The sequence below is a fragment of the Carassius auratus genome, chromosome 26 (genome assembly GCF_003368295.1).
Source record: "Carassius auratus strain Wakin chromosome 26, ASM336829v1, whole genome shotgun sequence".
NCBI lineage: Eukaryota > Metazoa > Chordata > Actinopteri > Cypriniformes > Cyprinidae > Carassius > Carassius auratus.
In genome coordinates, this window is record NC_039268.1 from 22001233 (window position 1) to 22014564 (window position 13332).

General features: G+C 35.1%; 1 protein-coding gene across 2 annotated transcripts in view; it reads right to left on the reverse strand.

Moving 5' to 3' along the window:
- The window catches only part of pard3ba (par-3 family cell polarity regulator beta a), a 128658-nt gene that overhangs the window by 31641 nt on the left and 83685 nt on the right, over positions 1 to 13332 (reverse strand). For both annotated transcript variants that reach the window (XM_026204787.1, XM_026204788.1), the window contains exons 17-19: positions 13084 to 13128; positions 7523 to 7738; positions 4670 to 4853 (exon numbers count right to left, since the gene is read on the reverse strand). In XM_026204787.1, the coding sequence (XP_026060572.1) occupies positions 4670 to 4853; positions 7523 to 7738; positions 13084 to 13128 (445 nt within the window). The remainder of the gene's footprint in view (positions 1 to 4669; positions 4854 to 7522; positions 7739 to 13083; positions 13129 to 13332) is intronic.

Sequence of the window (13332 nt, forward strand, 5' to 3'; positions counted from 1 at the left end):
ATATTGTATAATGTATATATATAAATATATTTCATATATTAACAAAACATTTTTTAAGTATATACACATGCATGTGTTTGTCTTTTACATATACATCATAAATATACACAGTACACACATATATATTATGTAAACAGAAACTTTGATTTTGGATGCAATTAATCGCAATTAATCATTTGACAGCACGAGTCAAAATACATTCTTTGAACCACGTTTATTGTTCATTGACTACAGTAAGTACCCAAAAGTGTAAAATTTGAGCCTTTGAGGTGCAATCAAAACATTAAGAGCAGTCCTCAGAACTGTCAATCATTCCAGCTCAACAAAAAGCGGGGTTTTGGGGCGTGGCTACAGTAGCAAGCTGAGCCATGCAGAGGGGGTTAAGATGTTGAGACCATTGCTGTTACATGGGAAAATTAGAAGTATTGCCAAAATATGCAGAGACAGACAACAGGGTAAAACATAAGCAAACAGTGGCAGTGCTTTTGCAAGATGGAGGAATTTGATCGAATGTTTAGGTTTCAGTGAAAATGCTGAGCTTGATGTAACAACACAAGTTTTTGCCACACGTTTATTCACTTCATAGCCTCGTTCAGACTGTCGGTCCAAATCCCATTTTTGTGCGTATCTAAATTAGAATCTGATCATAGTTAGCAAAATATTCTAAGCCTAAATAGCAAAATATTACATGAAATACATTTGTTTGCAAAGCTACATTCATACTGTACTGTATTCAAATCTTATTTCTGGAAATAAGTTTCAACCTGACCGCTCAGGTTGCATCTTGTACAAGATTTTTCACATTCTCGAACCACATGAAACAAACAAGTCAGACATTGTTTATTTGTAACTTGCTGAACGTCTTTATAGAAACAAGGGGGAGTTGTTGAAAATTGCAAGTCAAGCAGAATATAGCTATATTTTGAGACCGGTGGGGACAGCATCAAAGAAAAACGCTGCTCTTTCCAGCTTTCTAATAACCATGTCCATACTAGCTTTCTGGGCCTTGATTGTGATTGTTGCTTTACTGTCTATGGAGGGTCAGAAAGCTCTTGGATTTCATAAACAATATCTTCATTTGTGTTCCAAATATGAACAAAGGTCTTATGGGTTTGGAAATACATAATTAAAGAAAATATTTACATTTTTAGGTGAACTATAATATTAGAATTGTGTATACAGTACATGATGTCACTGTGTGATTATGTTAAAAAACTGGCAAAGAACCAGTTCATTGAAAAGATTTAAACTTCTCATCACTACTAGTAGCGCTGAAACTGCATACTTTAAAATCAAATTAACCTATTTGTATCTTTCTGTCAGAGTAAATAAACAGCTTCAATTACTACTTGACAACAAAAATTCTCAAGACTTTTTCGAATTTCTTTCAAGAATTTTCACATCAGTGACAATAATTTGAGATAAGATCTCAGAAGACACCTTAGTTATTGCCTTAGCAAATACTGGAAACGTTTTAGGCCGAATCTTACCCCATGATGGTGAGTTAAATAAAGGCAAATACCACTAAAACTTGAAAATGTCAAATCTAATATATTTGCTAAAACGTTGCAGCACTTTAGAAACGTGAAGACATTTCTCTGTTAGATTGTCAGTCTCTAATGCTTGTTTTCACAAGGCGGCAAGTATTAGCTGTTTTATAGGCCGTGTAACTCTAAGTCACTGTAATTGAAGCCACGGTTGAATGTTTCTCTATGGAGCTGTAAAAGACCGTGCACGGCACACGCTACTCGACACGGCTGCCATTACTGTGCAAAATCACAAACCCAAATGTTTTTTGAAAGAATCGAAAGCAAACTAAATGTGATGTATAACTTTTGCAAAAAAGCTACAACTTCAATAATGCAAAACTGTAGGAGGAACAACGTTCACAACGTGTCAAGAGCGCAGCAGGAGAGTGCTGACTTTCTTTAAAATCATCCTGGGATTAAACAGAGCCAAATGCTAAATTTAAGTAAATTAAAGAATCATCTCCATTTCAGATTACTGTCAAAGCCATCTGCTCACTCATAAACAAATACTAGGAGCGTGTTTATAGCGACACTAGTATGTGTCTAACTGCTGTTGGCTTAGGAATGCAAGATGAGGGTTGGTGTGTAATCTTGATGTGCAACACGACTCTTGTATGATGCATTCTGGGTAGTGGAAGTACAGGCGTGCTAATTGGCTTGATGCCGCTTTGGATTTGTTGGTTCAGATTTGGAACGAATTGAGGTGGACGGATAGGAAAGCAGCAGACGTGCAGGTTTTATATCAGAGTGGAGTGAGGGAGAGTATGACACACCAGAGAATGGTGTCAAAATGTGGGTTCAGTGTCAAAAAAAACACATGTGAGGGTTTTATTTATTTGATGATCGTGCGAAGTTGAATTTGCATGTTTAAAAGGATTCTTAGTAGCGCATGTTTTTATGTGACTTTCAGCTAAAATATGTAGTTAAAAAAAAAAATCACTTTTATCCCATGCGACTTAGTGCATTCAGACAAATTTTTTTTACCTGTGTTCCCTGGGAATCGAACCCACAACCTTGCGCTGCTAATGCAATGCTCTACTACTTGACGTATATAAAAAACGATATATATAAAATACAAAATATAAAATGTAGTGTATAACTATGCAATATAACAGATGTAATGTAGGCCTGATATGTACTTAATAAATATTTTTTATTTGTGTGCTTTTATATACACACAATCATATATTTTATACATTACATATATATTTTATATTTACAATGTATAATCCTAATTACTATAATTTAAATAAAACTAATAAAAATACTATTTTAATGAAAATAGTCTTCTGCAAATGTATGTGACATGTAAGTTAATGGACATTTTTGGTCCATTTTACATCTGCGGGGTGAAAATTGTATCTTGATTGTTTGGATTGTTACATGTTTGATATACTGAGACTGAATGCAGAATACACACAGCCAGCCAAAAGCTCCATTAATATACACTTATCCCTAACAGAAACTTAAATAATACAGAAAGCTTTAATCAATGTTTCACTGACGCCTTGCTCATGCAGTAAAATGCCTCTAATTGTGAAAACACTGAAAAACAAGTGAATCGAAAGATATCACGGCAGGCAGCCAAGAAATCTGACGCTCTATTGTTTTCATGTTGAAAGCAGCCCACAAATCCATCTGTAACTGCGGCCCATACAAACAACACATCTGTCTTCAAAACCACACTCTGTTACAAGATAAACACAATATTTTCACCCCTAAAAGGGAAGAAATGAAAATCACCAGTTTGTTCCAATGCAAAGTTGCAAAACGAACCATGAATCACGCTCTCACATGTTTATAATTTGCCTTTTTCTTTTTTTCAAGATTATGAAAAGCACCCGTGAAGACTTTACAATTAGATTAAATTGCACCATAACACAATGGCTAATTAAGTCATTTTTCAAATTCAATAAGGAAGCAGATTGGAGAACAGAGATGTGATACGAGTAGTCTGGCAAAAACCCTCAATGAATACGTCCAAGCTGTTCGCCTGACTGCTATTTGGCCCACGAGTTTGAATTTCTGGGAATTTCATCAGCGTTAAAGAGAGGGGAACAGTTAAAGCCTTTCACATGACTCGTGATTTCAGTGTGTCTTTCAACACAACTGTTGTGCCACTCACAGTCACGGAAGGACGATTTCACGATGTAGCTATGTAGTGTAGACGGTAAATGGTGAAAATAGTATGAAAAACAAACCAAATATTTGATCTAAAAACAAAATTATGTCCTTGACTGTCATCCATTGTGCTTTTTGCCCATTTTACACAATTCAAATGATTCCCAATGGATAAGATCAAGTCACAACTTGCACTTTTTCTAGTTGAACATCCTATTTCACTCAGAAACATGTCATTATGGAAGTCAAATGGTTTGTGGATACAATTTCTCATCGAGTTTGTAAGCTAGCAGTGACAAAATGCTAAAACTTTCCAAAGCTGGCAAAGATAAAATCACAAAAAAACTGATTCAAATTAAGGTTTCCATGCAAATGCAGCGATCTGCTGATCAATTGAGTCAAAGCTGGAAAAACAGGGGTCAGTCCTCACAGAGGAGACACAGAAGCTCTGTTTTATAGTTCAGAGACACGTACGCTTTCATCTCTTATGAAAAGAGTTTCATGTCCGCCAAGAGGAAAAGAGATTATGCATGAAGCCCAGATATAAAACCCTCAAACACAAGCCTGTCGATCTCAATTAAAGACGTGGATATCACTGTATGTCTGTCATCTTATAGGTGTCTGCCTATATTTATAAAATCACACAAAGACAGCATATACTTAGTTCACTTCTCTTGTCCTAAATTACCATGTTGTAGTGATTATAGGAAGGCCTCCATGTGCAGCTGCATCAGGAGGCCCTTATGTAGTGCAATGAAACACCCCCTCGAAAACTCAACGGATCAGCACAAATGTAGTTCTACATGACTATTTTCTTACTTCTTTTGGACTATTAGAATTACTTCATTTAAAAAGACAGTGCTTTTTCCATGACATGGCTCCTTTAAGAGCTGCAAAATAGCTTCCCAACATTTTATGGGAAATCATTTGGCACAAATCACTGCATTTATGGCAAAGATTTCTTTTTATGCTTGATTGAAACTGTGATGTGTGTGATTTTCTGGCTTTCAGACTCGTACCTCAACAATCCAAATCCTTTTTTCTTTGTCTTTTTCTCAGGGTCTTCGGGCTCGTCCTTCTTTTTGCTCTTTTTCTCTTTCTTCTTTTTGGTTTTCTTTTTCTTTACCTTCTTCTCATCATCCAGATCCTGTCGAGAAGAGCTGCTGGCAGGCGTGTCTCTTCCGGAGTCTTCCTCAGAGTCATCTGTTGGTGAAGAACAAAGACCCAGACATGAGCAAACACCTAATGAGATCTAACAACAGTCCACAAAACAGACTCCCGTTTCTCAGTAAATGATCAAGACATTCTTTCTCTACGCTATTTTTACCGTAAATACAAATAGGATTTCAGCAGAAGTAATAAGTAAAAAAAAAAAAAACATTTTGAAAAGAAAAAAAAAAAAGTGATAACTGCAAATATAATTTTTTTTTGCAATTAAGATAATTTAGTCCTACTTAGATAAATTAATGAGATGAAAAATAAATTTTTAGAAATGCATTATTTTCAAAATCTGTACTAAAAGTAATGAGTGTTAAAAGGAACACAATGTCATATTTCACCACAAAACAATAATAGAAAGAAAAAAAACTATGATAAAATAAATTACATTGAATTAATTACATAAAAAACATTAACCTGTTAATTGTCCCTCATGTTTTTGAAGATAGACTTGAATGTGCATGATACAAACCTAAATTTGTATAATTCATGACTGAAAACATTTTGTAACATGATTTTGATGTACCATTTACATGGTAATGCAATGTCTGATTTTAAAATGGGTTTTAAAGGATGATTTTTGAGATTTTATGTTTTCAAGTGATATGTAACTTCTGATGATTTCTAAAATATGATGGAGAAAAAGGCAACGAGGAAGTCTTTTTTTTTTAAACAAAGGTCAAAACTCCTTTTGTAATGTAGATTTCTGAGGGTGCACTCTTGCCATAAATTAATCTATTACTTTTATTACATAATTTTTAACAAAAAATATTGGTAAAATATATATTTGGGAGTCTTAGACCTTTCCAACGATATATAGTTTGTCAAGATTAGATTAGATTTGATTGTAATATAGTATAGTCAACGTAGGCGTCCCGTATACGGGACGGGGTGACAGTTAACAGGTTTTTTTGTAACGTAATTTACAGCCATCATAATGCGCAAAAAAAATGATTACTGCAACATTATTTAATTATTATTTAAAGACATTAACACACCAGCAAATATACTTTTCTTTTTGCAAAACATTTTTCTTTTATAAGTTTACTCTAGGTGTGACGTGGCCTGAACATATTTTGGTGTTATACACTCTCCTGATGCATCGGCTGGTTTGTTCATAAGTTAATATCCACAGATCTCTATTCACCTCTGCTAAGGGTGCAGAAAGCTTTACATTAATTGGTGACCCCTTATAGGCTCTAATCGAATGCATCTCTGGCTTGTGCTGAAGGTCTGTCTCTTTTTCTCATTTAGAAGAGGTCTTTAGTGTCAATGAGGAAGAGCAGGGGTGATGCGTGCCCTTGAATGTGCTGACCTGCTGCAGGAGGTTCACACCAAAATCAGTGATGCTTGTATTTGCTGATTCACTCCTTACTGGCTCACGAAGCTCAATGAGTCACAGAGAGTCAAATTCATCTCTCAAATGAGCTACTAAAAGTGAAGTAGCTTCACTGGCACCCAACCGTTCTGAGATATAGCTCTGAACTTTAAAAGACATTTAAAGTCAACATGAAACAGCATTTGCAACCCATTTTACTTCCATAATGTGACATTTCTAAAACTCATATACTGTATATATATACACACACACACACACACACACACCGTACATACCCGAGTACTGCACAATAATAAATTGTTCACTATAACAATCAAATGAGAGTGAATTTACATTTATTTAATGTTGAATTTCATAATGCACCAGCATATATAATGAGAAAAATGGATGTTAGCTTATGGCGTGTTTGATGAGAGTAATGAATGTGAACGTCCCAGATGCACTACTGGCAAAGCGAGAAGCAGTGGTATGCAGTTGTAACTGTTATCACATGTTTGCCAAAACTCATGATAGTCTCGCTACTGTGCTCAGCAACATGCATTTACTGCTATGCAGCACATACACACTCATTAATGTACGGTACTTTGGCTGTGGTGAGCAATAACTAAAGAAAACTAATGAAGGTGTTCAGTTTAAATTACAACACATTTATAGAATGACACTGACAATCAGTTATTAACAAATTAAATTCAGAAATCGCTTAACTGAGTAAATTTATAAATATATTAAAACTGTATTATAAAAAAATAATGCATGTATACTTTACATAAGAATAATATATTAATATATATATTTTTTTTATTAACTTTTTCGGACTTATTGGAATAAATCAAACAAGGTAGAATTTGTACATTTAAATACATACAAATAAATCATAATTATTGAACAAATTATTTTAGCATTAAAATCACATTATTATTATTATTATTATTATTATTATTATTATTATTATTATTATTATTATTATTATTATTATTATTATTATTTATTCTGGTCAGTGTTGTTCTTGTCAAATAAAACTAACAAACAACTTTCTCACCAAAATAAAATATTTAAATTTAATTAAATTTAAAATGAACTACTGTTTTGGCAATTAACGAAAAAAATAAATAAATTACTTAAAATGACTAAATCAAAACTAAAATACAAATACATAAAAACAAACCTACTAAAATGAGAAAAGCACATAACCATATCCAATTTTTTTTATATAATTTCTAATAAATGTTTAACTATTTAATGTTGTATTTACATATTTGACCCTTTTTAAGTTCTGTACCACTTTCAATGGTTGTCAGTTTCTCTCTGAACTCACCATCCTCGGGTTCAGAAGGCCCGTCGTAGGACTTGTCGATGGCGTGTCGGAAGCTGAGGTTGCATCCTCGGCCTCGCACCATTTGAGCGTGTGGACGATGGAAGGGCACCTCGTCCTTACCGACCTCCTCCATCGCGGTCTGGAGACTCTCCAGAGAACTGGACTTCTGCAGACCTAACCTGGGTCCCAGCGCCGTCCCATTAGAGGAGAGGGGTTCTGAGACAGGGACATTGAGGGGTGTCAGTGATGGGAGGATGGTGGATGGTAATGAAAGATGAAGCTTTGAAAATCAGTGCAAGATCAGAATCAGTGTTTAGAGAGTCCTGCTGAAAAGACCAATGGCACATCGGGACAAGAAGATTCCCACTGCTCTGAGCTGATCTTTTCAACAGGGTGGTCCCAAATTGTTAATTGAAAATGCAACAGTTGTGCAGTGAGCTGAGCTGAAAGTCTAATGGATTTGGACTGATTCAAAGAACAGACGGAGATGAAATATGTAAAGACAGCTGTACGACGGAGGGTGGATGATGAAACCTCAAGGTGAGGGTGAAAGAGCATCACGGAATAAATGAGGCGTTGCGAACGCAGACCAGACGTGCAGGAATACTAAACAGAAAAGTAGTGGTAGAAGTAGTCCGGGGGTGAGGAGCATTAAATGAAGCACTGAGAGACGAAGAACAACTGTTTCCATAAGAAATGCAAACCACTGAGAACAATGACACCAGGAACAGGAGGAGAAGGTGAGGGATTACAACAAGCTCAAACTAGAGAAGAAAATGGAGGAATGGCACAGATAGAAGGGCTACAAACACTGAAAGGGCAAGAGAAAAAAAATAGGAGTGCTTGGTGCTTGAAAGGTAAAAAGTTGCATGCAGGAAAGAGCACATCATGATTTAAATGGATGCTTCAGCCAAAAACTAAAACTCTGTCATCGTTTGCTCACTCTCATGTTGCTCCAATCAACACAAATAGAGAAGTTTTCAAATGTCCCCTTTTATGATTCTCAAATGAAAAAAAAGGGGTTTGAAAAGACATGAGGGTGAGTAAACGAATTTTCATGTTTGGCTCTAGTATCCCTTTAAGAAATACTTTTGTTCGCAAACCAGCAGTGAAAAGTTGTATAGAAAAGAATAAATCAATAATCCACTGAAAGACACGTCATTTTACTACAGCTAAATAGAGTTTCTAAGCACAAACAAAGTTGAAATGTGGTAAAATTGCTGTAAACGTTTAACATCTAACCATCAGCAAAATCATAAAATGTAAATCTATAACTGCATAAATTAAGGATGATGATGGCATAATGTTTGAGTCAGTATTAATGTGGCTTTACAATTATAAAGTGAAAGCTCAAATCTGAGGCATTTTTCATAAAAACCAATCTGGAACAAAACAAAAAACAAATCCAGTTGAATGAACTGCTTATATACTTGATTTGTTATAATACTTAAAGTCTCTTCTGTTCACTAAGACTGAATTTATTTAATCAAAAATACAGTAAAAAAAAAGCAATATTGTAAAATATTAAAACAAATTATAATAACTGAATGAATATATTTTAAAATTGTAATATTTTTGAATTTGCAGCATCATTAGTCCATTCTTCAGTGTTACATGATCCATCAGAAATCATTCTGATATGCTGATTTGCTGCTCAAGAAACATTCCTGATTATTATCAGTGTTGAAAACAGTAGTGCTGCTTGATAATTTTATGAAAACACTGATTTGCTTTTTTTTCAAGATTCTTTGACTTAAAAAAAACACATTATTTCAAATATAAATCTTTTTTTATATTATAAATGTCCTTACTGTCACTTTTAATAAATTCAATGCATATTTTCTAAAAATTATAATTATTTATTCATTTTTTAAACTCGTGCTGACCCCAAACTATTGAACTATAGTGCATATATAATTTCAACTCAAAACTGATTGCAGCAGATTCCACCTGTCTTCAGTCTCAAATGTAATTAGTGACTAAATATGTCGAAATAAACAAACCCTGGAATCCATGACCAGTCCTTGTTCTGGGATTTCATAATGCATAAATTAAGCAATGGATACATCTATTTCACTTCCATCAAATGCAGCTGTAATCGGTAGGATCTGAGCAGTGAAATGTTTCAGATGTAGTTGCACACATGCATGCCGACACGCATAAACACACGACACAGATGGCCCTCTCAGGGACGCTTGCATACATCAATCTAAACCAGCACAAAATGACTGCTCTCAACCTGAATCAACAGCAAACTAGACGAGCGAGAAGCAGAAACAGACCGAGAGAAACGACAGCGAGACGGGAAACTCATTTGAACTACTTCTTAGGAAATAAAACGGTAATTGGCGAAGTCTCTCCGGCAGACAGATACCTGTACGCTACCATTATCACGAAAAGAGAAAATAATGAGACGAAGAGAAAAACAAACAAATCAGCAGCAGCAGCAGCAGCACTGCAGGGCCGGACGGTAACTGGGCGACTGCCATGAAACTCCTGGAAGAAGAGGAAGAGAGATGAATTGGAGGATGTTGAACTGTGAACTAGAGCGCCGCAGAGCCCATGAGCAACACAGCCTCTATGAGTGGTCTTCATTTGGACGAGAGGGGCCACAGGAAAATGTAGGTGTGTTGGAGGGAAGCCAGCTAGAGAGAGAGAGAGAGAGAGAGAGCGCTGCCTCCAGCATCTTTCATCTATCCTCTTAATGGACATGTTCTTCTCTCCTGTGGACCGACAATCAGGTCTTCATTGTACCAACTACACACACACACACACACACGCGCACACACACACACACACACACACACACACCTCGCTTGGTTTGCAAGAAGGAGAGTTATACTTCATGATGTGTGCACAAAAACCAATGAAAGTAGTCGAAATGAAATCAAAACTGACCTGGTTTACTTTAAATCTTTTTATGCCTGTTACAACTGTGCACTTTAGAAACTGTGGTTGAAATCGCAGTTTAAGAACAGCTATATTGACCTTTTTACAAAAATCTATTCAGAGGTCAGTGACTGTTGAGCTTCTTCTGACAGCTTTTACCTCAATTATAAACCATTCAACTTGGAAAATTATAAACCAGGAATGATATATATTATATATGCAAAAATAAATAAATAAATAATCTAAATCCAGTTGAATTAAATGCTTATATAATAGTAAGGAAACAAGGAATGGATATTACAAATCACACTATTTCATGCTATCAGCTATATGCTTTTACAATCAAATCTGTCTAAAGCTTAATATGAGGTTAACAGTGAAGTGTTTTTGACTTGGTCTCTCAGAACACCTAACACTCACTTTATGGTGACATTTAGTGGTTGAGACTAGCGTGCAACATCTGACAACCTCTTTCTCGTGAACTCTTTATAGAAATAAAGGATTATGATTTCCAGGATACAGTTTTCACAGACAGTCATATGATTTGTGACTTAGCATAAAGGGAGTGCATCACATGAGTGCATGAGAGGTTGCTTAAGGTTAGGCTGATGGATAAACTGCATAATAAATCATCACTCATTTTTTTTATTAGGAAAAAATAACTAGAAAAGGACCTAAATCAATTAATTTGTACAAAAAAATTTAGTAGACAAAAACAAAAAAATTAAAAACTAATAATAGGATCTGCATAATGCTGGACTAGATTGTGAATTTACAGGAAAAAATTAAAATAAAAAAATACAACATTTACTGCAAAGCAGATGCAAGAAAAGAAAGCGAGGTCTTGGATTGCCGCAGTGGTTGGCTCGGCTGGCCCTAGCTGGGGGTTTTTAGTCAGATTAAACTTAGAGCGGCCACGTCTTCAAGACCATCCTAATAATGAAATATGTCAGAGCATATAAAGGAGTCTGGCGTAGGTAGAGCGTGCCAGAGGGAAGAGAGAAAAATGAGTGCGTCAGCAGAACAGCCTGCAGCCTGTCAATATCTATCGGATCCCACATCTGTAAAACTACACTCCAATCAGCCTTCCATGTATTTAGCATTGTCCCCGACCCCTGAGAAGTATACAAAAGCATCATGTGAAGGCTGTTCATGTAAATTGGACTGTGTATGTTTTTAATGCTTGCACATGCCGTGAACACTACGAAATCCAGTCTTGATTGTTTGCATGTGGTTTTGATTATGATGTCATTTATGATCCAGTACAGTAAATCTGTGGTCAGGTTTTGTACTATGTATATATAAGTCAATAAAATCTATAAAAAAAAGTTATACATATAAAATAAATAAAACTTCATGTATCACTCTCTCTCTCTTTCTCTCTCTCTCTCTCTCTCTCTATATATATAATTTTATATTTATAAATACAAAGTAAAATAAATAAATATTTATATTTTGTATAAAATATGTATATGGTTTATATTTTTTTAATTTTATAGTTATAAAATAAAACCTTATTTAAGCATCAATGATATACTATTACAGTTTGTTTTGAAATTTTTTATGTTTTTAAACATTTACATTTTCATTGTAAAGTGTTAGTAATTTTGTTGTTTTCTCATCAGTAGTAGATAGAGTGAGAGAGAAATAATTATTTTTTTAATTTCAGTTTACCTTTAGTTTTTTAATTTAAAAAAATATAAAGAATTTAATGTTAATAATCTCTTAAAATTTTATTTAAAAAGTGTTTGTCATGACAATATGTGGCTTTAGCTGAAATTTCGACAATTAATTTATAATAATAATAATAATAATAATAATAATAATATATATATACACACACACACACACACACACTCATTCTGTATGATTTATAAGCGTTTTGAAAAATGGGGACATGGGTTCTGTCCTCATAAGTCACCCTCTCCTTGTAATAACTGCGTCGTACCCATGTCATTATACAGAGTTGTGTCCTGATATGTCACAAAAACAAGAGCACACACACACACACACACACACACACACACACACACACACACACTTAACAAATTTATAGGTAGAGCATATTAAATATAAAATAAAAAGTCACTTTCAAAAATCTGTAGAGTAGTCTTTAAGGCTGAAAATGCTATATTATGATATACTAGATTTTAGTAGCGTGTCTGTGGTCTTGTAGCGTGTGGTCACTGCTTTCACCGTGTCTGTCTGTTTCCTCCACTAACTCAATCACTGCTTGCAGCAACTCACTCTCTCACCTCGACTGACAGGCTACAAATGGCCAACAGTCACTCTCCGTTTATCTTCATTTGACTTGACTGAGACACAGCAACTGATCTGGAGTCAGATTACTGGCCTGTGAGTCAACTAACACACTGCTTTACAGATCACATGCTTGATCTTGGGCCAGCCTTGTAGCGCTTGACCATTAATGAGATGTTGCAATGCTATTAAAGCAGTGTGGTGGGACTGACGTTGCAAAGCTGATAAACTAAACCGCTTGGCAGAGCAATGGTTTACTTTGTTTATGACTAAAATTAATCAGGTATAAAACATTGCAGTCTTTTATTATATTTATGTTGCTGCTTTTCATTAAAATAAAGCACATGTTAAGAGGGTGAGTGGCTTTAATATGTGCTGTGTGTGTGTGTGTGTGTGTGTGTTCAACTTCTTACCGGGTCTCTGTTCTTGAATGGAGGCCATGTTACTCTCATCTGCCACTGAAACACACAAACAAAACATCCATCAGCTCCTCAAACACTCATTTGTGTTGCCAGACTGGATATAACTTCACAGCAGGCTCATGTTAACAAGTGTAATGTTTAAGTGTTGCTGTAATGCTTTTAAAACACTTGCATGCATTTAGGCTTCTATTGTACGTTCATTTTAAGCTGACTTTAGCATCCAGATATCTACTACCATGC